This window comes from Salvelinus sp. IW2-2015, linkage group LG15 (genome assembly GCF_002910315.2).
Source record: "Salvelinus sp. IW2-2015 linkage group LG15, ASM291031v2, whole genome shotgun sequence".
Taxonomy (NCBI): domain Eukaryota; kingdom Metazoa; phylum Chordata; class Actinopteri; order Salmoniformes; family Salmonidae; genus Salvelinus; species Salvelinus sp. IW2-2015.
This window is the reverse complement of record NC_036855.1, coordinates 16,680,308-16,701,262: the sequence shown is the minus strand read 5'-3', so window position 1 is coordinate 16,701,262 and position 20,955 is coordinate 16,680,308. Positions and strand designations below refer to the sequence as shown.

The 20,955-nt window shown below is 42.8% G+C and overlaps 2 protein-coding genes across 5 annotated transcripts in view; both read right to left on the bottom strand.

Annotated features, from left to right (window-relative positions):
- Positions 1-172: 172 nt before the first annotated feature.
- LOC111974237 (SWI/SNF-related matrix-associated actin-dependent regulator of chromatin subfamily B member 1) lies at positions 173-5,579 on the bottom strand. Its single transcript, XM_024001896.2, has 9 exons — positions 5,472-5,579; positions 5,102-5,213; positions 4,863-4,992; positions 4,602-4,739; positions 4,327-4,454; positions 3,968-4,134; positions 3,314-3,504; positions 1,106-1,237; positions 173-615 (listed from the first exon to the last, which is right to left on the bottom strand). The coding sequence occupies exons 1-9, from the start codon at positions 5,553-5,555 to the stop codon at positions 585-587; spliced, it is 1,113 nt and encodes a 370-aa protein (XP_023857664.1). The 5' UTR covers positions 5,556-5,579; the 3' UTR covers positions 173-584.
- A 378-nt stretch (positions 5,580-5,957) lies between these two features.
- Positions 5,958-20,955, bottom strand: part of LOC111975184 (ral guanine nucleotide dissociation stimulator) — a 32,663-nt gene continuing 17,665 nt past the window's right edge. For 2 of the 4 annotated variants that reach the window (XM_024003394.2, XM_024003392.2), the window contains exons 2-18: positions 14,830-15,134; positions 14,638-14,712; positions 14,275-14,468; positions 13,990-14,111; positions 13,634-13,849; positions 13,420-13,523; positions 13,085-13,169; positions 11,462-11,539; positions 11,178-11,264; positions 11,046-11,078; positions 10,812-10,933; positions 10,621-10,716; positions 10,228-10,432; positions 9,857-9,931; positions 9,304-9,561; positions 9,013-9,127; positions 5,958-8,811 (exon numbers count right to left, since the gene is read on the bottom strand). In XM_024003394.2, the coding sequence (XP_023859162.1) occupies positions 8,636-8,811; positions 9,013-9,127; positions 9,304-9,561; positions 9,857-9,931; positions 10,228-10,432; positions 10,621-10,716; positions 10,812-10,933; positions 11,046-11,078; positions 11,178-11,264; positions 11,462-11,539; positions 13,085-13,169; positions 13,420-13,523; positions 13,634-13,849; positions 13,990-14,111; positions 14,275-14,468; positions 14,638-14,712; positions 14,830-15,134 (2,346 nt within the window). In that variant the 3' untranslated portion in view covers positions 5,958-8,635. The remainder of the gene's footprint in view (positions 8,812-9,012; positions 9,128-9,303; positions 9,562-9,856; positions 9,932-10,227; positions 10,433-10,620; positions 10,717-10,811; positions 10,934-11,045; positions 11,079-11,177; positions 11,265-11,461; positions 11,540-13,084; positions 13,170-13,419; positions 13,524-13,633; positions 13,850-13,989; positions 14,112-14,274; positions 14,469-14,637; positions 14,713-14,829; positions 15,135-20,955) is intronic. The other 2 variants (XM_024003395.2, XM_024003393.2) reach the window with 1 other exon arrangement.

Below are 20,955 nucleotides of genomic sequence, written 5' to 3'. Positions count from 1 at the left end.
GTTGTGCCGGGTGTTGTAAGCGTGAACAAAGCATGCAAAACAGCCCAACAACTTTGTAATAAGGCAGCAAACGTATTTTTACTCCCTAAATTAGTTTAATAACCTTTCATTTGATTGTATGGTCACTATGATTTAATGCAATTTACAAAGACATAACACTTATCAAAAGCAATCAAGATAATTTCACTTTTATTTTTGTAAGAATTATTCAAATGTACAAAAAGACAACAAATACAACATAACAGAATATATTGTCTGAGTTTTCCTGTGTTTTTTCACTCCTCTGTGGGTGGGTAGAAGAGTCAGTGGTCAAAGTGGGAACAGGTTCACCACACAGGGGAAGGGGAGGGAGCACATTGTAGGGGGTGTTTGTGGTGGAGCTTTGCTCAAATAAACACATGGAGGGGACGTAGGCTGTGTAGAGAGCTGAGGTGATCGGTGAAGAGGAGGACCTGCTCTGGTAAACAGGCTGAAGCACTGCCTGTGTTAATGCTGTTAGCATAGCAAGTCCCAACACTCTCGTACTTCATCAAATAGCCTACTGTCGGTCTTGTTGAAGGAGCAAGACATTCCTCTTGCATCAACTACCACGTGTTTGCCAGTCGTCTCATGCGCCTGCAATGCAAATGTACACGGAGTCAATATCAGTAACGACACAAACACATTTCATTGAATGAACAGAAGCTAGATGGATAGTTCCATTTACCAAACTTTGCGTTTAGACAGGCAGCCCAAATCTGATCTTTTGTTCACTAATTGGTCAATGACAAGAAGCTGCCGCATGGGGAAAATTGGTCTTGTTTCAGCTTGTTCTTGATACCATGTCTTGTTTTGACTGGATGTCTATGCTAATATGGCTAAAATTTGCTAGCGAGCTAACCAACAATTGTAACGATGTATTTGAGAGACAAGTGCTCATTATTGAACATATTAATTTACACAAACATTGGAAACAAAATATAGTTTACATGTTGTCAACAATCTAAGCCCACCCAGTCTGTTTTGCCACAGTTGCACAGGCGTCGGTTTTGTTGCTAAACAACCAACCCGTCTATAGATCATGAAGTATATTTTTAGGACAGTAGTCCAACGCGGCACCACCCACCGAGTGTTTCTATCCTGGTCCCTGATCTTCTTCTCCATCTCTGCGTCTGTCAGTGTCTCCAGCAGTGGGCACCACTGGTCAGCTTCACCTGTGTTCCGGATGGCTATCTCTACCGTGGGCAGCGGGTTCTCACTGCAAGGAGACAAAGAGCCGCAACAAATTACTTGCACAACCATGAGACACAGCCAAACAGGAAAATAGCATGTTGCTGAAAGGGATATTTTAGGATAGGAGCCCAACAGAAGCAGAGGTCAGTGTTACTGCCCGGGGAGTTACTTTTCACCCAATTCATACATTGCTTCACAAACAGACTTTACAAAGTCAAGAACGTCTATTACATTTCACCCAAATACAAAAACTATTGGAGATAGATCAGTCCTCTTACCAGCTCAGCTTTGAGTATTTGCTATACATACAGTACTCATTCAAGGGTTTTCTTTATTTTTTACTATTTTCTACATTGTAAAATAATAGTGAAGACATCAACTATGGAATCATGTAGTAACCCAAAAAAGTGTTAAATATAAAATATCTTTTGATATGTTTAAGATTCTTCAAAGTAGCCACCCTTTGCCTTGACAGCTTTGCACACTCTTGGCATTCTCTCAACCAGCTTCATGATGAATGCTTTTCCAACAGTCTTGAAGGAGTACCCACATATGCTGAGCACTTGTTGGCTGGTTTTCCTTCACTCTGCGGTCCAACTCATCCCAAATCATCTCAATTTGGTTGAGGTCAGGTGATTGTGGAGGCCAGGTCATCTGATGCAGCACTCCATCACTCTCCCTCTTGGTCAAATAGCCCTTACATGGCCTAAAGGTGTGTTTGAGGTCATTGTTCTGTTGAAAAACAAATGACAGTCCCACTAAGCCCAAACCAGATGGGATGGCGTTTGCTGCAGAATGCTATGATAGCCATGCTGGATAAGTGTGCCTTGAATTCTAAAGAAATCACTGACAGTGTCACCAGCAAAGCACCCCCACACCATCACACCTCCTCCATGCTTCACGGTGGGACCTACACATGCGGAGATCATCCGTTCACCTACTCTGCGTCTCACAAAGACACGGCAGTTGGAACCAAAACTCTCAAATTTGGACTCATCAGACCAAAGGACAGATTTCCACCGATCTAATGTCCATTGCTTGTGTTTCTTGGCCCAAGAAGGTCTCTTCTTACTGATGTCCTTTAGTAGTGGTTTCTTTGCAGCAATTCGACCATGAAGGCCTGACTCACACCGTCWCCTCTGAACAGTTGATGTTCAGATGTGTCTGTTACTTGAACTCTGAGGCATTTATTTGGGCTTCAATCTGAGGTGCAGTTATTCTATTGAACATCTCCTCTGCAGCAAAGGTAACTCTGGGTCTTCCTCTCCTGTGGCAGTCCTCATGAGAGCTAGTTTCATCATAGTGCTTGATGGTGTTTGCGACTGCACTTGAAGAAACTTTCAAATGTCTTAATTTTCCGTATTGACTGACCTTCATGTCTTAATGATGTACTGTCATTTCTCTTTGCTTATTTGAGTTGTTCTTGCCATAACATGGACTTGGTTTTTTACCAAATAGGGCTATGTTCTGTATACCACCCCTACCTTGGGTGGCTACTTTGAAGAACCTCAAATATAAAATATTTAGATTTATTTAACACTTTTTTGGTTACTACATTATTCCATGTGTTATTTCATAGTTTTGATGTCTTCACTATTATTCGACAATGTGGAAAATAGTAAAAATATAGAAAAACCCTTGAATGAGTAGGTGTGTTCAAACTTTTGACTGGTACTGTATGTTAGAGACCCGTTCCGTATAGACCCGGTTGGATCCAGACCCGGTCCGATCCCAATGAGGGAAGCAGCATAAAAGCCCATTTTTAAGCTACTTTATTATCCGGAGCTGAGCGATTAGAGACCTCCTAACTTATTTTGCCACACACGGAGGCTCTATGACTGTAGTGCCGCTTTGATGACTTATGATTGGCGGACGACAACAAGCTACACGCCACTCGTGAAAAGCAAGAGCAAAAACATAAATATAGTTCTCTCTTTCTTTACTGCAGCAGTTGCGTTCAGCTCTGTACGGGTCCTTAAGGGGAAACACGTTATGATTCTCACAGGTCTCAGGTATGTGTAATTATATCAGATTGGACCCAGACCTGTGAAAAAATGTAGAATTCGGGTCTCGGGTGTGAAGACCAATCTGTATATATTACCTGAAAGCGTATGTCCTCTGGTGCCAACTAAGTTGTCCTCGGATGCTGTAAGCAATGGTGGTGACAAACTCTCCCCCTAGGCCCAGCTCCGAGCACAGTTTCAGGGCAAACTTCTCTGGGGAGTTCTCCCTTTCTGACATATCCCACTCAAACTGGTCCACGAGCGAGATGTTTCCAACGTGGATGTTTAGCTTATGGTAAAGATAAGAAATCATGTTTTAACTAATCAGTTAAAGGTCCATTATGTGATTTCAGATAGAAATGCGAGTTATAGATCTGCCATTCTCATTGAAAGCAAGTCTGATACGCGGCATGACCTTTGTGTGATATTTCTATGATTCCCCTCCGTAAGTTTTATATTAGCTTCTTTATACTTTTTTTCCATCGGGTTCAAACAGATAAATACAATATTTTTGGTTATTCAAAATATATTTCACAGCAGTTTAGATGGTACAATGATTTTCTACACTATACATTTATTGTTGTGTCAAACTAAAATCAGGTGAACGTTTGAATATTTTTGAAACCAGGAAATGGTGGTGCTATTTCTACAAATTGCACCTTTTAATTATCAGACACAGTCTAAGTTCTGTAACTCTGGTCTCACCACATTGTTGCACACACAGTAAGTTAACATAACAATCTTGGTTGTACCTTGACGATGACCCTCTGGTCAGTCTGTTCGTCCAGGATGCTGTCTGTGGGATAGGACTCTATCTGCTGGCGGATGGCTGAGGCGATGGCCGGGACAAAGGCCAAGGGGTTCAGGTCCAGGTCGTCACACAGGATCTCCGCAAACATTTCAGGAGTCATGAGCTTCTCTGAGGAACAACAGCATGTACGACATGAGAACTTGAACTAGGACTGAGAAGAAAAAGTGGTTGGGCAGAAGATGACAAGAACGTTGTCATGTTTAAATAATTTTGTTCTAGAAAACTAAAGAGATATAAAGGGATTCAAATACCAACGTTATGGACACCAGTTTTAGACTGAGAGCTACAATGCAATCCTACCGTTCATATTCCAGGTGAAAGCATCCCTAAGCTTCTGCCCCTCTATCTCCATGTCCAGTCGGATTGGAACCAGAACCTCAGACTGGGTGGCATTCTCATGGATCACTGCAGGATCATGGTCATCAAAGCTGTGCATGGGAGAGAGAACAGTAACACAAGTCACACATTTGAAAAATTGTTTCAAACAGTTTTGTTTACATTATGATTGACTGTGATAGGCCTTTACATCAGAGTTCATCTGTTCTGACAGCGGTTTAGGTTTTAATCAGGCTCACCAGAGAGGGAAGGTCCTCTTCTTGTCTCGGCCTAAGCGGCTGCGGTTGATAGTGGTGGAGCAGGGGACAGCATCCAGGTGATGAGAGCTGTTGGGTAGCGTGGGGACCCACTGACTATTCCTCTTACCCTTCTGCTCCCTGTTGGCAAGACCAGACACAGTGACACGTGAAGAAAATATATGAAACAAGATTTATTGACTACAATACCTAGACCATCAAGGACCAGGCAAAACATTTATGAGAGAATGCTGATGACAATACCTGAGGTAAGCTGGGGGCTCTGTGCTGATGGAGATAGCTTTGTACTTCTCATCGTTTCCTTCGAAGATCTCCTCTACCTCTGATGCCTTCAGAAGGGTCACACTGGTAGCTAAGGTTGTGTAACCATGATCTGATAGAAGTGAAGGAAGTGCTTAACAATTAACCACATTACAAGAGTATGCCTTCGTTATCCCATGTTATCGTTTCATGGTAATTAACTAACTAGCTTGGTTACTAACCGTGTGATGATTCCACTATTTTCTTCCGCTCCTCCACTGATGCCAGTTTCCTCCATAGTGATGGGTATCTCTTATACAAGGAACCTCTGAACATACGCAGGTAATTTCCTACCTAAAATCAAAAACGGCAAATTGAGAAAATGTAAGGGCTTACTAGGTTTAGCTAACTTACGAGGGTAGCATCTGTTACTGTTATCAACAAGCTAGCTACTGTTAGCTGCTATCTCTCGCCTCGGCTAGGTGCTAATGTTACCTCCGGTAATTATCAAGCAAACGCACCAAACCGTCGTAACTAACTTTGGTTATACTACAGCTAAATTACACTAAATGACTCATCTTAAAATATACTATAACCAAAGAAAATACTAACCTCTGACCCAATCATATAATAATCCCCATCTTCTTCAAGCTGAAATTTGACAGGTTTTTGTCCAAATGTCTTACTAAGCGCCATATTGGAAATGTAACAACAAAGATCAGCGCGGATGAGCATGCGCATTGTGTAAAAAACTAACTGGCGCTGTGAAATGACGTCAGTATAATGGCTTCCTTATCTAACTTCCTTTGCTTGTCTCCTTTCCTTCGTGGCCAGTCTGAAGCACCAGAGAGGACATAACGAATTCCGTAGTCCAGAACTGATAAAATACTGTAGCCTATTATGTTCATCATCTTAGATGCTTTCCTGTGAATATTCTTCTATTGCTTTCATTTATTGTGTAGGCTGTAAGTTAATACCATGGGGTAACTATCTATCATATCTGCCAAGGAAGGAGCCATCTTCTCACCTCACTTGAACTAAATTACACCAAAAACGTTAAACAAATGAGTATTTACTTTTGTAAACTTAAGTGTTTATTTGTATTTACATGAATATATAATAATCTATAATTACACAAGAGAGGAAATAATATACAATGCATAACAAAATCTTTCTGTACAAACCAATAAATAATGCCAGGTCAACAAAGACATAAACAAAGACAATTCCATATAGTATGACATCTCAATATTTTGTTAATTCATTAGGAATAGAAAAACATGAGAGACAAGACACTGCAAACACATACAAAGGTTTTAACTCAGTTATAATGGCAAAGGCGACAGATAATGCAAAATAAATCTGCAGAGGACCAGTCATTCCAGGTCAAGCAAAGCAAGCTCCAGTAATTATGAATAACACCACAAAACAATCAGTCAAGTGGTAGTAAACACAGCCACTTATGTAAAGCATAAATTATACTGAACCCATTCTTTGAAAAGAAACAAAGGATTGTTACTATTTAGGGAAGTGGTGCAGTTTCTCCAAGGGTAACCAGTAGTAACCGCACTGCCACCTAGGCTTGAACAGTGTATCTGAGGTTCTTAGAATGGTGTTGTAGTGTTCAGAACATAACACTCAGAAATGGTAAACTCCCCTAGAAAATTCAAGTGATAGAGAAATGAAACAAACATTGTCTTTTGAGAGTGACAGACCCCCTCATCTCTTTGGCACATATAGTGATAAACCAGTTGCCACCTTTTCTCCATGCCCTGAACACATTTCTACCACCACATGGACCTCTATCTATTCTCTGTCAGGGTTGACTTTTACTATTTAATTGTGTCATAATGGAGAGCGAGACAGAGAGAGAAGGGTCGTATTCCTCTGCTCAGACGCTGCTGATGCATGACAGATCTTACAACGCCTAGATGGGTATTTTATGTGTCAGCTAACCAAATCATATGTTATAGCAATCTGGTTCCCGACTGCACAGCCGATGATGTGGCACGCAACCATTGATTGATGCATGCAACGTCTGAGCAGAGGAACACGACCAATGTGTGTGTGTTCACAGTGTTCAGCATAGAAGGGAGCCAATCAGAGTGATCGGCAAAGACCCAATCACAGTGTAAGTAGCAAATTACAGTGACAAAGCACAGCAGAGACAACCAATCATTATGCTATGTATGTCCCAAAAGAACAGCCTCTTCTCCGCCCCTTCCAGGCCATGCATACAAGAGGTCTGGATAGTACCCATCACAGGGGAGTTTACACCATATTGCTTTCCCCTACCTCTATGGTTCTATCATGGTCATCAAGGAAAGGACAGTTTAAAAAGCCATTTAAAGGGGTTGGGACCAGCATGCAGCACTGAGCAATAAAGGCATGTAATGTCAGTGAAATGACAAACAACTTTTTGTCCGTATTTTCCATGACATTAAACAACCACTGGCATGCTTGTAAGAATCTCAGAGTTTGTGTCATTACTCTCACTCTGTCTTTAAGATTGCAAGTAAGAATAAGCTGGTGTGGGGTAGTGCACTGCTTTTTGTTGTTAGGCGAGGACTGTTACCTCCTCTTGCATGCATGGAGCAGGCATTGGGCAGCCATAAGGAGAATCATTGGCAGTTACAGATTATACATGATACCACTATCCCACTGTTAGCACAAAGATGTAAACCATTGTTTTCCATACAGAGATAGTCCAGTAGGGACGGGTGGTATGAAATGCTGTCATCGGAGCCCCTGAATCACTTAATGATACTCAATACAATGCCGTCATCGGAGTCCCAACYTCATGCCTGTCCTCACCCCCAAAAGGTTTGTAAAAAAATAAGGTAAATTATTGACCTTTTATAAAATGTACATTTAGCAGCAGTATAGCAAAGTAAAGAGTACCAAACAAATAGCATAACTGTAATGGTAACATCATCAAACATAAAGGTCCATTGCAAAGTAATGCTGATATTATACTGTGTGGGTATTTTGTAAATATCTATCACTCCTCACTGTTTATCTATTTTTTGTTTTACACCAACCCTCCGTAATCTTTGAAATGTTTCTATTGAGCATATTGAGCCCCACTGTGATGTCCTTCTTCCTTGTCCTGGTTATAATTCAATAAAACAAGATGTACAGAGTGTACACTTCTCACACCTTGTTTTCTCTGAAATGATCACACACCTTGACCCATATTCAATATGGCAGTATCTGCATTCAACTCTTCAAACTTACAATGGACCACCTTTCCATCTATTCACAGTGGAAAAGTGCCACACCCCACCAGGATAGCACATCGGGTCTCTTTGTCCAGGTCTCTCTTGAAAATGTATTTTATCTCACGAGACTAACTTGGCTTAATAAATCTGGCCACCATTGTTCTCTGTGCCTTCCTCTATGCTCCTCAGTACAACATTTACCAACACCACTCTAATCACCACACAGTCAGAGAGAGTTTATAACGTGGCCATATGTACGCTATACACTCTCTATGATATTCCCTTTGTAAACACCACTGACACAAACTTAGGCACGAAGGGTTAGGGACAGCACATTGTTAAGCTCCCCTTCATCAAGGCCTGAGCCAAGAAGACATCAGTCTGATACTGGTAATTGCTTTTCCTGCTTTGCTGCCTGCTTGTGATGCATGCAGACATGATTTGTTGTTGTTTTCCACTGGGCTCCGTCTCTAGCGTAGTTCTTAGATCCTTTAGCTTAGGTGAATTTAGAGGGCCTTAATCCATCAGACTGACAGAGAGCTGGGACACTCGTCCTCAGAAGATCCCTTTGGCGATTTTTAGGCCCTTCTGCTTCATGCGGGGCAGCGTGGAGCTGGCTACACTCTTGGCACGGCCTTTCTTGGACAAGCCACGTTTCTTCAGCACAAAGTCATAGTTGGCGGTAGAGTTCATGGCATAGAAAACGTTGGCATTGTTTGGGATCCGCAGCTCTATGGTGAGAGGAGAGGTATATATTGTTAGTAAAAACATTTGTTTTTCATTTAAGTAATGAATAAATTAGGACACTATACAAGATGAATGGATTAGAGTCAGTCAGTTGTAAGAACAACACATTAATATACTATTAATGACAATCTATTTGAATGAAAATGAAAGGTATATTTTTTGGGAAAATGATCATATGATATTACCTTTTTCTTCAGAGATTTTTTGCATCAACTCATAGTCCTCCGTTTTCTCTCGCTCCAGGTTGTGTTTCACCATGGCTTTACTGATGACTGCTGGTGTCTTGTCCTGACTGGTCACCTGCACCAGGAGATGAAAAATACCTTTTTTTGTTGACATTTAAAACTGATTTGCCTGATTTGCCTCTTCTCTGGCTCAGACATTGTTCATTGAATCAACCGCACACTGCTAACAATTTACATTTTGAATCTATTAATCTATATTAGCTCTCTCCTCTTCTTCTCCCTCTGTCTTACCAGGATGCTCTTGTACATGTTGCCGTTGTCCACGTCTAGGCTGACTCTGATGATGCAGCAGTCATCCACCTGCTGGTTGTAGAGGGGCAGGGAGAGTGTAGAGTAGCAGGACACGGCTGAGACGGAGCGCTTGTGGGAGCGTGAGGCACCTGGGAGAGGAGTGGTGGAGGACACAGAGGAGGACGAGGCGCTGCTGGAGCCCGAACCAGAACCCATCCCTGAGGTGTCTAGAGAAGACAGGGAGGTGGACTCCCAAAACTAGAGTGAGAGAGAGAGAGACAGAGAATGATTACAACCATTTACAGTCCACAGAACAAACTTCTGTTGCTGCTATAAACAAATAGAATGTGGAATATGACAGTATATGAGACTCATAAGTATGAATATGAGAATGAGAAAGGGTTTGTAATATGATGAGAGTGCAGCATTAGTGTAAGAATCCCAGTGATATTCTGGGACTGGGAGAGGGAAAGTAGTGAGAGAGACAYTTAGAACAGAAGAAAAACCCCAGTGATGAGAGAGATGGAAAGAGAAGGCTGGTGAGTGAAAGTACCGTGGAGTTGGGATCAGGAGTCTGGCTTTCTTTCCCCAAAGCAGAGACGGAATGTTTTACTGAGGATGTAGAGGTCTATAGAGGGAATCAGAGCCACAGTCAGCCACAAGTCAAGACAGGCAGGTAAAGTAAAGTAATACATGGGTCAGTCTCAATTCACATGGCCCTTATCCTCAACATGGCCCTTACAGAAGATGAATTCGAAGATATTGAAATGTCAGGACTGAAATTGCTGCAGTGATGCAGAAATGTCAGTATCTTAGGAAGAAAGAAAATCAAGGTGGATGTGTGTGGCATGAATCATGATGAGATGCTTCTCTGGTGGGAGTGTTCTCCTCCCCCATGTGACCCTGGCCCTTCCTCCTTCTCACCTTTCTCTCGTGGGCATCCGGCGAGTCAGACAGGAAGCTGGCGTTGACATCCTCCAGGTCAGAGCCACTGGAGCCAGCTGAGGTGACGCTGAGGGTGTCCCCACTATCACCTCCCCCTCTCTGGCACGGTCTGATGTGGGACTGGTCAAACAACTTGGAATGGGAGCTTCCTGCACTGCTGCAGCTGGCCTCAGTTAACTGGCGACTGGAGAAAAAGGGAAAGACATGGAGACGTATGCGAACAGGGCCCCATAAAAACATAATGAACTGTACACAGTGGAAAACACACTGGGAAGGATGTATGCTCAAAATAAAAATGTAATTATTATTAATTTGCAACTATAATAAACATAGGCATAGTGTGAAAAGTTATCTATACAATATGGGACTTACTCGCTCCAGCGTTTCATGATGCCGCCGTTTTTCTTGGCTCTGATAGTATTGCTGGATGACTCTGACAGCGGTTCAATCTCACAGGACAGAGTGTAGCTATGGGAAAAAGGCATGGAAATAACAACACTGTATGCCCATACATTTCATTATTTTAATTTACATTTCATAAAAATCTTTAGGCCTCTCCTCACCTCTCTGCCTCACTGAGTCTCTCCACTCCTGAGAACCACTCCCTGAAGAAGCTGTCCTGGGTGAAACTGTAGTTGTTGGATGCCAGCTGCAGCAGCTTAATCTGAGCTATCACCTCAAACTCCTGTAGAGAGAAGGGGGGGGGGGAGTCTCCAGCCAATCATAGCCACAATGCCGGCGATGTCTCCCTGTTTATCAACGCCTATTTATCAGTAGCACGTAAGAATTTAATTTACCTTTCGTCGCTTCTCAAAGTTGATGAGTCCACTCTGGAATAGAGAACAAATAATAATTAGATGTGAACAGAGACTAAACAAGTAGACTGAATAGGCTACATGATCCAGAGATAGATAGAGATAGACTCTCACCTCTGTGTAGTCTTTCATAGCTGTGTCCATCATGACCAGGTCAGTGAGGAAGGTGCCCAGGTAAGGAATGGTCCCCTGCATCACCCCCTATGACAGAGACATAGTCAGAGAGAAGTTTTATAAGAGCGCAGTGACCACAGGCTCCATGAGCAATAACAACGCTCTCATTTCACCACTAGATGGCGCTATGAACCCAATAACAGCACTCAAGTATACCTGGCATAAAGTGGTTGAAGTTGGTATTTCATGATAAATTATTTAGCTCAAAAAAGATCTAGACTCACCAAGTCTCTCTGCTGTTGGTGTCTCCTCTGTGCTCGTTTTGGGTTGATTTCCAGGGTGGCAAATTTGGAGGTGCCCTCCTGCAGAGAGAGAGGATAATCTGGTTTCACAAAACAATCCCTAGAACAGTGCAAAAACTAGTTTGAAATGGCCATGATTACACTTTCAGAAGAGTAGACATACAGGGCTAAACTAATTCACTAATGTATGAATGAGAGGGTGCAGGAAGGGTTACAGCTGAGTTAGCTCTAATGTTTCTGTGAATGATACAAAACAGGGGAATTTTTTACCCAACCTAACCAGAGTTTGCAATCCTACACAGGCCTGGTTGGGCTGGCCCAGATAGATTAAGCACTAGTGGAATGTAGGAAAGGAGGTAAGTGGGACACCGCCTTGGAATTTCCCTTAGACTCATGCATCGTCAGGGTGGGGCTCTTTTCTGTACCTGCCAACTGCCTACAACGTCAGCTGGGATTCCCTCTGAGCAAGCACAGGTTTCCTCAACTCATTGCCAAAAACCCCAAGCTTCAATATTAGGGCCAATTCAAATACCTGTCTAAAAGCCTAGGAATGTGGATAGCCATTCCTGTTGGAGAAACCCTCTGCTTTTTGCAGTCATATTTCACTATTTAACCAGTGAAAGAATATGCTGCAAGTTAAAGAGTAACTTATGCAAAATTGGCATAACAACGGCGAGGGCACTTCCTATTTCTTTGTGCAGGAATGTATTCAGGTGAGCAGACTAAATATGTTTCTCTTGGAGGATTCAGATATAACCAAACATGTTGTCTGCTATCTAATCCTATGTGGTCTTAATCAAAGGGAATCTGATCTGCCTCTAGTCCTGACAGAAGCATTGAGCCTCATGTTGAACGAGTAAAATATTCATGACTACTGCCACAGCCTACATTGCTGGTGACACACTTCTACAGGCATGCGGTTACGCATATCAAGTCCTCTCAAACCACACTCACACTGATACTTGCACTTGTGGATCTCATACATTTTAGAGAGAACACTACAAGGTAAGATTCTATACTGTGTTGTACAACTCATGATGAATGATGAATGAGCTAGCATCTGAGAGGAGACAAGGTGTTAGCTAGCTTGTCTATTTATGTTCTGGTTGCTATGGAMACCCAGCTGTATAGATCGAGAGGAGAATCTATAGAGCAGTAACGGGTCAGCCAGCCATATTTCCTGTCAACTACTAGTTTTCAAAACCACTTTTCACATACCCACTTCCTGTTTTCAAACGCAGTTCATATCTTAAAGATCTATTAGCTGCTGAGTAACATTCAGGTCAATTATGTGCACAATGGTCTCCATATCCAGTTCAACACATTCAATATAAGAGGCAGGTGGAAAAAGACAAAACTAACACAGGGACATTGTCACATACACATAGAGTAACGTGTGGGACGACATGTAGGTCATTTGTACCAACTATTGTCTCCACATCCACTTACACATATGGGGCAGGAGGAAAAGGTCTACACAAACACAGACACATTGTACCACATACACAACAGCCCACAGTAGTTTGTACAAACCCATTACACAGATTCCAGGCACCTGTAAGTTACATTCAGGAGTATGGTTTTTCCCTCTGATCATTGACCCACCTTGACCAGCAGCTCTCGGCTTAGAGAGTAGTTGTTGTCATCTGAGAAGATCTCTGACAGCTCACGGAAGGTGCGGAAATTCTCTCTGTTGGCAGAATGAGGTCAAAAGGTGAACCTGACATCTCAGGGGCAAAGACAAACATAAACTACCACTGCAAAAGACCTCCAAATAACAACGAAATGTTAACTTCTCCCATCAACCCAACCAAAGACCCACGGCACTAATTATGTTTTTTTTGAACATGTAACCTGGCCATGAAAACTCCCTGGTCCAATTTATAATCCAATAGTAAACCCTCCAAACCGAAGCCTCAGTCACTGATCCCCTGTCTCACCTGGACACCTCATCCCATGTCCTCTTGAGTCGGTGGAGAGAGTTACACTGCAGGGCAGAGAGAATAGCTCGCAGGGACGAGAAGTTCTTGAGGATACGACATTCCTGAACACAGCAGAAAGAACCCATAGAGTGAGAAAAACAGCATGACCAATCATCCACAACTGAAACTAACTGCTGAGTGATTGACCCAGAGACTGGGTCTGATGCCTTACCCTGGCCACCTCTATCCAGCGCTCCACCAGTCTGGCTCGCTGGGTGGGTTTCAGACAGGGGTTGCTCAGGCAGGTGGTGATGACACAGTTGGTGACACAGTTGAACTGGGCCACTGTGGCCCGAATGGTGGGGGCCAGGTGTTCCTTCCCCTTCTTATCCCGCTGGGACCAGATGCCCCCCAGGCAGTGGTAAGGGACCACCTTCTTGAACAGATCCTACAGGGTGAGGTCAGAGGAGGGTGTAAGGGTGAGTAAGGGTGAGCACAAAGCACAACGCAAGAGCAGCTAAAATTGAAGTTTCTTTGAAATCGAGCCGTTTGTTGAAATTGGAGGGGGGGGGGGGGGGGATGTCTCACCGCATCCATGAGTGTGAACTGCTCGGCAACCATGATTGGGTCAAAGGACAAGAAGTTCAGGGCAGGAAGCTCGTCTTCAAAGCCACTCTCTTCCTGCATGGCGAAGGGACAGCCAATGTGCTCTATTGTAAAGAAAACACAGATGAGCTAATAATCAGACTGCCTAAAGGACGGTCTATAGTTCAGCACAGGCCCTTAACACTTCAAGCAAAAACAGCATCCCCATCATGTCTGATATCACTGAGACACAGACAAGCCCCAGTTGAACCCTATCCTGGCTCTCACCGTCGAGGTCGGGCTCACACTGCTGCTTTCGGTGCAAGAGGGCCAGCAGGTTGCGTGCGCGGCGCTCCAGGTCAGAGCCAGGGAAGTGGTGGTGCAGGTAGGACATCAGGTGGTGTAGACAGCTATACTGTGGAGGGCTCCAGAAGTCCTCTGAGTACTGGTCCAGCCACGCCCCCAGGATGGACGACACAGTGCTGCAGGACACAACCCAGTAGGGAAGAGGCAGGGAATGAGGAGACGTGCAGATGACAGAGGGAAGAGTGTATGGTACAGTACACGTGTGTACACTGTGCACAAAAAATGTGCACACAAAAAACGAACATATCAAAATGTTTGATAATGCTGGTCTCCCCAGACGCTTACTTTCTGAGCTCTGTGCTGTCATCCTGAGTGTGTCTGTGTACATCTATCCCAGGTTGGTTCTGTAGATTGGCATACCTAAGACATGAAGGACACATCTGTCAGCATTACACTGTGCATAGTGTGTTTTTGTATTTATGTGCTTACGTGTGTACACATGTATGTGCGGTTCTAGCTTCATGGTCGTCTCTGTACCTGTTGAGTAGGAGGTCCAGCACCTGCTTGGTGGTGGCGAAGGAGCGGTAGGTGCAGAGGAAGATGGTGACGTAGGTGGAGTCCTTGCCCCTGAACGCAGACACCATGTATTCCACCAGCCTCTCCAGCGTACCAGCCTTTATGGTGCGTACTTTACACGTCTCATACAGGCTGAGAGCAGAGTCTGTCTCCACGCCCAGCCATCGCTGTCCCTTACTGGCCGACTGGTGCAACTGTACCTTCCTCAGGGTGATGGTGAAGACTGCCCCCTCTTCCACCTCCTCTCCGATCTCCTGTGTCGAGTTCTACAGGAAAAATAAGACAAAGAGATGTAATGGTCTGTCTGAAAAACATATACAAAAATCGGGCCCTCCCTCCCTACATGTGTGGCTATGAATAACAATACTGTTACATCAAACAGTGGTTGCTAGATACACAGCCCAACAACACAGGCAAAAGCTCATGCTTTACAAACAAGGAATTAACACAAGCTGCTTCCTCAATGAAAGAGGGGTCTGTACCAAACAGTTTGTGGTTGTTGGTTGTTGTCACCATTCCTTTTTTCTCCAGCTCTCCAACACATAATGATATGGACAGTAATGGTATATTCGAGGACTTTACAGTGAGCATCCCAGGCACTTGACCCAGATAGCCAAACAACATGGGTTTGACGACTGCGGCTTCCTCAGTGGGGTAGTGGTATGTACACTAATCAAGCATGACACAGGCATCAGTCATACACCTACTTATGCATCTGTAGCACATTATTCATCAGAATCTTTCGGTAGCTAGATATACAGCAGCACCTCCAAAATACTTTCGCTGTTAGTCATAGCCTTCTCCCACCTTCAATCACACAGCCACTCTGTTTTGCTTGGTTTCCATGGAGCTGAGCAGAGATTCAAATCCAGTTTGAGTGCTATATTACTAACACTCTATTTTAAAACAGAGGAGTTGACTGTACGTGGTTATAAATCATTTGTAACATGTTTGTATGGCTGTGTTTGAAAGCAGGCGCTGAGCACACAGGCCTTGGACTTCACAGTGAGATTAGCCCTTATCAGCTGAGCACACAGATACTGCTGGCCTATCAATCTAAACCCAATGGAACACAGCCCTGTTCTTGACATAAGGCCAATCTTTCTCTCTCTATGTTAATGGAACAAGGCCTAAGACAACTCAAATCAGACCTATTCAGATTCACCAGGTCTTGAATTTTTTAAAATCTAATTATATATAAGATTATATATAGATTAAAGGGTTGTAGATAACATTTGGACTGTGTGTGAACGTATACTGTGGTGACCTGTGGCAGCCTGTGGTCTGGCCATGCCACACAGGACCTATTTACAACTGTGGAAAGTCAGGGAACTCTCAGAGGATTTCAGAGACCAGGTTACCATGGAAACCAGGGGGAACTCCCAAAGACCCAAAAGAACAGGGCATACTAGGGCCAGGAAACAGACATACAAGCGAGAACGGCTTCCCCCATTATTAAGCCTTGAGCAGTCATATCCCTCTCTGCCTGCATCATAGCTTAGTCAACAGACAGAGAATGCATGGGGAGCCCTGGTAACACATACACAATAGTAGTATGCCTTTCATGGTCTTAATTCCACATGTCTGTAGTTCTCACGCAAAAATAGACACCGACAAACACACACACACATACAATATACAACATTTGATTCAGGTAAATTAAGAAATAACTTTGTCACCAACCATCTTGTTGACAGACTTTTATTATTCTGGTTAATATTTTGTGAGTACTCGACGCAATCATATGATGATTTTATCAAGTGTTGAAATGCTACTTGAGTAGATGTTTTATTAAGTGTTGGATCTTAAGTTGATTTTATCAACAAACAAAACAAGTATTTTTTTTATTTAACCTTTATTTAACCAGGTAGGCCAGTTGAGAACAAGTTCTCATCTACAACTGCGACCTGGCCAAGACAAAGCAAAGCAGTGCGACAAAAAACAACAACACAGAGTTACACATGGGATAAACAAAAGTACAGTCAATAACAATAGAAAAATCTATATACAGTGTGTGCAAATGGAGTAAGGAGGTAAGGCAATAAATAGGCCATAGTAGCGAAGTAATTACAATTCAGCAAATTAACACTGGAGTGATAGATGTGCAGATGATGATGTACAAGTAGAAATACTGGCGTACAAAAGAGCAATAAATAAATAAAAACAATATGGGGATGAGGTAGGTAGATTGAATGGGCTATTTACAGATGGGCTATGTACAGCTGCAGCGATCGGTAAGCTGCTCAGATAGCTGATGCTTAAAGTTAGTGAGGGAGATATGTCTCCAACTTCAGCGATTTTTGCAATTTGTTCCAGTCCTTGGCAGCCTGGAAGGAAAGGCGTCTAAAGCAGGTGTTGGCTTTGGGGATGACCAGTGAGATATACCTGCTGGAGCGCATGCTACGGGTGGGTGTTGTTATGGTGACCAGTGAGCTGAGATAAGGCGGAGCTTTACTTAGCAAAGACTTGTAGATGACCTGGAGCCAGTGGGTCTGGCGACAAATATGTAGTGAGGGCCAGCTGACGAGAGCATACAGGTCGCAGTGGTGGGTGGTATATGGGGCTTTGGTGACAAACCGGATGYCACTGTGATAGACTGAATCCAGTTTGCTGAGTAGAGTGTTGMAGGCTATTTTGTAAATGACATCGCCGAAGTCGAGGATCGGTAGGATAGTCAGTTTTACGAGGGTATGTTTGGTAGCGTGAGTGAAGGAGGCTTTGTTGCGAAATAGGAAGCTGATTCTAGATTTAATTTTGGATTGGAGATGCTTAATATGAGTCTGGAAGGAGAGTTTACAGTCTAGCCAGACACCTAGGTATTTGTAGTTGTCCACATATTCTAAGTTAGAACCGTCCAGAGTAGTGATGCTAGTCGGGCAGGCGGGTGCCGGCAGCGATCGGTTGAAGAGCATGCATTTAGTTTTACTAGCGTTTAAGAGCAGTTGGAGGCCACGGAAGGAGTGTTGTATGGCATTGAAGCTCGTTTGGAGGTTAGTTAACAACAGTGTCCAAAGAAGGGCCAGATGTATACAGAATGGAGTTGTCTGCGTAGAGGTGGATCAAGGAATCACCCGCAGCAAGAGCGACATCATTGATATATACAGAGAAAAGAGTTGGCCCGAGAATTGAACCCTGTGGTATCCCCATAGAGACTGCCAGAGGTCCGGACAACAGGCCCTCCGAGTTGACACACTGAACTCTATCTGAGAAGTAGTTGGTGAACCAGGCGAGGCAGTCATTTGAGAAACCAAGGCTGTTGAGTCTGCCGATAACTGTTGAGTCTGCTGATAATTGTTGATAGGCCTACTTGAGTAGATGTTTTATTAAGTGTTGGATCTTGAGTTGATTTTATCAACTGTTGATATGGCTACTTGAGTCGATTTTTTATTAAATGTTGGATCTTAAGTTGATTTTATCAATTGTTGATAGGCCTGCTTGAGTAGATGTTTAATTAAGTGTTGGATCTTGAGTTGATTTGATCAAGTGTTGATAGGCCTACTTGAGTAGATGTTTTATTAAGTGTTGTATCTTAAGTTAAAGTGATTTTATCAAGTGTCGATAGGCCTACTTGAGTAGATGTTTTATTAAGTGTTGGATCTTCTTAGGGATCTTCTTAGGGATCAAATCCCGTTAACGGGATCGATTTGACAACAGCCAGTGAAAGTGCAGGGCGCCAAATTCAAACAACAGAAATCTCATAATTAAAATTCCTCAAACATACAAGTATTATACACCATTTTAAAGATAAACTTCTTGTTAATCCCACCACAMTGTCCGAGTTCAAAAAGGCTTTACGGTGAAAGCATACCATGTGATTATGTTAGGTCAGCGCCTAGTCACAAAAACATACAGCCATTTTCCAGCCAAAGAGAGGAGTCACAAAAAGCAGAAATAGTGCTGAATTTTATCACTAACCTTTGATGATCTTCATTTGATGGCACTCATAGGACTTCATGTTACACAATACATGTATGTTTAGTTCGATAAAGTTCATATTTATATCCAAAAATCTCAGTTTACATTGGCGCCTTAAGTTCAGTAATGTTTTGCTTCCAAAACATSCGGTGATTTTGCAGAGAGCCACATCAATTTACAGAAATACTCATCATAAACGTTGATGAAAGATACAAGTGTTATGCATATAATTAAAGATATACTTCTCCTTAATGCAACCGCTGTATCAGATTTCAAAAAAGCTTTACAGCAAAAGCACATCATGCAATAATCTGAGTACAGCGCTCAGCCACCAAAACAAGCCATACAGATACCCGCCATGTTGTGGAGTCAACAGAAGTCAGAAATAGCATTATAAATATTCACTTACCTTTGATGATCTTCATCGAAATGCACTCCCAGGAATCCCAGTTCCACAATAAATGTTTGTTTTGTTCGATCAAGTCCATATTTATGTCCAAATACCTCKTTTTTGTTCACGCGTTTAGTACACTAATCCAAATGCACAAGGCATGGGCACTAAGTCCAGACGAAAAGTCAAAAAAGTTCCATTACAGTTTGTAGAAACATGTCAAACAATGTATAGAATCAATCTTTAGGATGTTATCGTAAATCTTCAAAAATATTCCAACCGGACAATTCCTTCGTCTTTAGAAAGGAAAGGGAACGGAGCTCGTGCTCYCGGCCACACGCGTGACTAAACTAAAGGCTTTCAGCTGAGCCACTACTGTGACTGGTCTTATTCGCTCCCCTTTCACAATAGAAGCCTGAAACAATGTTCTAAAGACTGTTGACATCTAGTGGAAGCCTTAGGAAGTGCAATATGACCAAATTTACACTGTATATTGGATAGGCAATCACTTGAAAAACTACAAACCTCAGATTTCCCACTTCCTGGTTGGATTTTTCTCAGGTTTTCGCCTGCCATATGAGTTCTGTTATACTCACAGAKATCATTCAAACAGTTTTAGAAACGTCAGAGTGTTTTCTATCCAAAGCTACTAATAATATGCATATCTTAGCTTCTGGGCCTGAGTAGCAGGCAGTTTACTCTGGGCACGCTTTTCATCCGAACGTGAAAATACTGCCCCCTAGCCCAAAGAGGTTTTAAGGTGATTTTATCAAGTGTTGTACTTGAGCACACACTAATAGAGTGGCACCATACATTCTAATAAATAAAAACCAAGACATTGACAAACAGGTACTGCGCTTTCATGAGAGAGTGATGATTAAGCGAGATACTAGACAATAGTGGGAAATCCCTATAGGGAAGAAAGGAAAGGAGCCTCACACGAGGAAGAACTAAAGTCCAATAAATCATGCAGTTTATCAGAAAGCGAAATCCAACTGGAAAGTCCGTCAAAAACGAAGAAATAAAAAACTAGCCTGTAATGGACTGGCTGAGGACCTCTCCGTAACCACAACAACTGCAACATTTGAATGGGTRCCGTTTCACAAGATCACTTTTTATGCAAGACTGCATCAGAATAAAAACTTCTATGGGGAACTTCCTCTATCAAAGCATGTCAACAATGAGTGGGCATATTAATGGTCTCATCTATGTATTGTACATCCCATCCATAAAAATTATCTATCTGGAACATGTGTTAGATTCAGTCAGTTAGAAGGCTTATGAATAGCATGTACAGAAGCTGTAGCCACAATGACCACATTAACAAAGCACTGATCTTTGGACTCTTGAGCTAGTGTCAACAGAGGCATCCATCCTTCAGTCATCAGTGGACAGATGATCAGTTCTATATATGTGCCTGAATAGACAATGTCACATGGCACAATAACAGCTAATGCAAATGCACATAGCATCGCTATAACCATCTACTTTTCCTAATTGTATTTCAGTAGTGTGTTGATAGTGTTGGCTATTTGGAAACGGTTGGCCAATCCACAACTGGTTTGATGATAATCACCATCTCCTCCAGCTGTTCAGGGAAGGACACATAGAAAGTCCGCACCAGAAAGAGATGCTCCAAAATAGAGTACACACAATTACACAATACACAACACAAACAATAATGAAGTCCAACAGTGGCCCTCTAGCACAGGCAGCAGCTTCCTCTCACACACAACGACTGTAGAATGCCAATGAGAGCATGAACCGCTTAGGATCACTTT

What these genes read in the sequence shown, in the direction of transcription:
- LOC111974237 (XM_024001896.2), bottom strand. Translation starts at nt 5,555, where the DNA reads ATGGCGCTTAGTAAGACATTTGGACAAAAACCTGTCAAATTTCAGCTT. An exon ending in ATTATATGATTGGGTCAGAG is followed by an intron (nt 5,214 to 5,471) that starts GTTAGTATTTTC and finishes TTTTGATTTTAG; the next exon opens with GTAGGAAATTACCTGCGTAT. An exon ending in GACCAGGATAGAAACACTCG is followed by an intron (nt 616 to 1,105) that starts GTGGGTGGTGCC and finishes TTTGCATTGCAG; the next exon opens with GCGCATGAGACGACTGGCAA.